Below are 4131 nucleotides of genomic sequence, written 5' to 3'. Positions count from 1 at the left end.
TGCCACTCTCTGTCCCACTTTTTACTATATTGTTATTTCTCCTTCATAAACATCATGTTTTAGTTCTTTTTTGTTTCCTTAAGATTCAATAACTATTAATTCAAATACAACAGTTTCAAAAAAGTAATATATAATAGAAAATTAAAAAATACAGCAGAAAAATCATAAAAATATCATTTTTTATGCATTTTGATTTTTTGAATTTGTTAAATTTTGTGTATTACTGAATTAATAGTTATTGGATCTTAAGGAAAGAAAAAAGAACTAAAACATGATGTTTATGAAGGAAAAATAGCTATATAATAAAAAGTGGAAGAGAGAGTAGCACAGGGTATGGGACAGAAGATCCGTTGCGCTTAAAATGGTAGAAAATAGAAACAAAGGCAAACCTTTTTTTTTTCTTCCTATCCTTCCATCCCTCCCACCTCCAACTATCAGGTACATGATAATAAAGGAAAACTTGTCAATATATAAGAAAGTAAAAGAAAATTCCAACCAAGTCATGTATTATATATACCTTCCTTAAGGCTATATTTGTCGCTTATTTAATGCAATAGAGGGACAAACACTCTTGAGGATAAAATGGAGAAATGTTTAAGAGAACACACACTTGTTTCTAAAGCATTAGAACAAACAACCAATTCACTTTTACAAAATAAACAAACCTAAGTCTTTTGTAGCAAATCAATGCCCATTTGGTCTTGACATACAGTTTGGGAGATTATTGTTATAGCGTTGCAACACATTTAGGTAGTTATCAACCTGAATTCCTGAGCCTCTTCATGAAAATCGATTAGTTTTGTTCCTTGTATAGTGATGTTCGATTTCGTTCAAATTCAGAATTTGGCAAAAGTTACAACTTTTCAATGATGCGGATGTGGGCTGCCTCGTCCGCATGAACAAGAATTACAATAAGCATGCGAACGTGTGTCATAAAGGCTTCCGCGTAAAGCTTGCATAAGTCCACATCAAAAGTCAATTACAATACTAACAGATGTCTGGATTTTAAATGTATCTCTACCCTATACTTTTTGTCTGTTACACTGATGAGAGTTTGGAGTTCGAAGCCAAATGCAAATTATCTGTTGAGAACATAAATACAAATGCAAGTTGTCTAAACCTCTTCTCCATACGAGGATAAGTAGCATACTTAGGCTGAATTAATTGAATGTTAATGCGAATTGCGAAAACGGTAGTTAGAAAGAGACGCATGCTAGCTATGAAAGAGAAATCCGTGATTAGTTCCACAATTATCATCCACTTCTTATTAGTACAGGAGAACTTATCTTGGCCGAACTTCACTGTAGAAGCCGAGAATATCCAACATGTAAAGAACAAATGAAGAACATAGATCTGTAATAGAGAGTACAGATAATGCATTAGTCAGTTCTGCATGAGGGAAATTTCTTTGCTATCGACGTCTTTTTTTCCGGACTTGGACACCAAATCATCAAGATAATGCTGATAAATGTAGGACATGAATCCCCATATGGCAAGCAACATTCCTACTGCTTTTACTCCACTCATCTTTTCCTTGAAGATGAATACGGCTAAAATTGGAACAATCGGCAACCCTAGTGTGCTGATGACATTAGCAAAGAGTGAAGAGACCTTCAAAATCAATCCCACCATTCCAATGGAGAAAATTTGCCAGCACACTGCTATCCACAACAAAGTCATTGTATAGGATGCCTTGCCTAGTTCAAATTTGTTCATCTCTGCAGAAAGGGTCCTCCATTCTCCGCTAGCGAAAAGGCCGACCAACAGGATACAACTTGCTACAAGCGATTGGTAAATCAAGAAGTCCAAAAGCTCCTTAACTGTTTGCCTTTTCAGAATCTTGTTAATTGCAAGTTGTGACAGAGAGAGTATCAAAGAGAAAAGTGCTGCAGCTAATAGGGTGCATATGAATCCTATAGCATACTTTCCTTTGTAGGATTTTGAGGAGCCTGAAGAGTCATCATTTTGAAGTACAAGGAGGGCAGAGGAAGTGGTCAGAAGTACTAATGAGTTGACAATTAAAGGAGTGAACTTTTGTGAATTGAGGAAGAAGGAAAACAAAGCATTGAAGCCTAACTGAGTTGCGCTGATGAGCGAAAAAGTGGATACAGGAAGGTATAAGAGGCCTACTGAAAATAACATCCCTACGGCTGCTAGCAAAGTGCCAAGGACCATATATATTGATCCGAGGACTAGAGGAGATGGTGTCTTCGTTTGTTCACTTGAGTTGTTTTTTCTGTCTTTTGTATTATACAGGAATGGCAAGAGGATTGGAAATCCAGCACCTTGTATAAATGCCGATAACCATTTGCTATTTCCACCCTTTTCATAATACAATCTTCCCAGAAGCGTAGCAGCTGACTGGCCAAAGAGTACAAGAACGGAAAATAAGGCCATTAGAAGCCATCTCTTGTTACGGTGAAGCAGAGGAACAGATGACTCTTGGTTGCCAATGGCTTCTCCCACACTATCAGGAGATATTGATTGTTGAGCTCCCTGAACTGGTAAATTAACATACACAGATAAGGATTAGTATTCTCTACCACATTTCTCTCAATGCGGAAGAGGACATAACAAGAAAGTTCTTTAAGTTAGAAACCAAAAAAACACATGCTCACGCAAACACATGAAAATCCTTTTTTTCATACTAATGCAAAATTGTTGAATAACGGAATTTCACATATACTTTCTGCAAAAGATAATGGCAGGAATTCTAAATTTTGTACTTGAAAATGATGCACACTTCGGACTAATTACATAGGCTTGACTTTTGGAGAAAACAAAAAAGCTCTTGATCGGCCTGATCGAAGCTTCTTTGTATGATTTTGTATAACTTTAAGGTGGACTATTTGATTTTGGGTACAGAAATCCTTTGATACAGTCAATAACAAGAAAAGTTCTTAAACAAAATTAAATCAAGAAGAATACAAGTCAAGATAATCGCACAAGACAGAAGACCCTTTACGTACTTGCTTATAATCTACTCGGAAAACTTACTCGTGACATGTGTCTGCTTTTCTTGAGCTGCATTCTCCATTGAAGAAGATTTTGTGTAAGGAAGAACCAAAGAAATGAGAATGCCGATCGCTTAGATAAGGTAGAGTAGCATATGAGTTCCTTCTTGTCATTGTTAACTTTGTCAATATATATACAGCTAGCTTGGTTTGGGAATGTGCATTGTCCATATCAATAGCGTTCAATAGCTTTTACATTTGCAGTCTCACAACCAGCAGTCACCATCAAAGTCTAGCAATCAACTGAAGTTCTTTTGCGCAAGGCTTTGCTCTTAAATTGGTGCGGGGTGTATTAATTGAGAATCATTATTGGGCATATGGGTAGATATTATGAGATGTGGGCTGGTTCTGTCTGCAATAAGTTGATGTATAGCCGCCATGCCAGGACTACTGACTTGGCTAGTATAGAATCATTAGAGGCCTTAAAACTGGTTAGAAAACAAGGTTGCTAGATTCAAAAAGAATATTTTGTAAATATGCTCTTTCACACACAGACAAAGCTATATATTTGTTAGCTATTATTTACCTATTACTCTTTTAAAAGTTTGGCGAGTCTTGTCATTATAGAGTGTAAGTACTTTTTTGTCTTAATATTTCATTCTCATGTTACGCTCTAATAAATCTATTCTATGTTACTTCTAATTGCAATTTTTAATAGAACCAAACTTCAATTATCCAACTCTCCCACGTAGTTATTCTTGGGTAATGCTAAATTTGGGTGAATGTAAATTAAGCTTACTGTAGAATTTGTTCAGTCTTATCATAGATATTTGGATTAAAGTTGACAATATTTACCTTAATCCTCATGTTAGAATCTAAATACCAAACAGTAATCAAAATTTAAAAAAAAAAAAAGCAAAAGAGGAAAAGCTATCACTATCAACCAAATTTTAATAAACCACACCAAAAAACAAGGCAAAAACGATTAAATGTTTCAAATAAATTACACCCTTCATTAACTAAAATGACATGTTATGATTTACTCAATCCATGTTTTGGCTTACTCTGCCGATAATTTCATAAACCTCCCCTGAGCTTTTCGACAATTTCACTCAGCTCTCTTGAGGTTTATATAATTACAGAGACCTCCCTTGATGTGATAAAAAGACAACAATAC

The 4131-nt window shown here is 35.4% G+C and overlaps 1 protein-coding gene across 1 annotated transcript; it reads right to left on the bottom strand.

The window, feature by feature from the left end:
* Nucleotides 1-1238: 1238 nt before the first annotated feature.
* Nucleotides 1239-3135, bottom strand: LOC113707827 (purine permease 21-like). The gene is made up of 2 exons (XM_027230158.2): nucleotides 2998-3135; nucleotides 1239-2501 (listed from the first exon to the last, which is right to left on the bottom strand). Exons 1-2 carry the CDS (start codon nucleotides 3035-3037, stop codon nucleotides 1384-1386), a joined length of 1158 nt encoding a protein of 385 aa, XP_027085959.1. The 5' UTR covers nucleotides 3038-3135; the 3' UTR covers nucleotides 1239-1383.
* Between the last annotated feature and the right edge of the window lie 996 nt (nucleotides 3136-4131).

This window comes from Coffea arabica, chromosome 9c, assembly GCF_036785885.1.
Source record: "Coffea arabica cultivar ET-39 chromosome 9c, Coffea Arabica ET-39 HiFi, whole genome shotgun sequence".
NCBI classification, from domain to species: Eukaryota; Viridiplantae; Streptophyta; class Magnoliopsida; order Gentianales; family Rubiaceae; genus Coffea; species Coffea arabica.
The sequence above is the reverse complement of the archived record's forward strand: the minus strand, read 5'-3'. Positions and strand labels throughout refer to the sequence as shown.

Coding starts and splice junctions, on each gene's coding strand:
- LOC113707827 (XM_027230158.2), bottom strand. CDS start 3,037: ATGGAGAATGCAGCTCAAGAAAAGCAGACACATGTCACGA. Junction 2,502..2,997: donor AAAGCAGACACATGTCACGA/GTAAGTTTTCCG, acceptor TTAATTTACCAG/TTCAGGGAGCTCAACAATCA.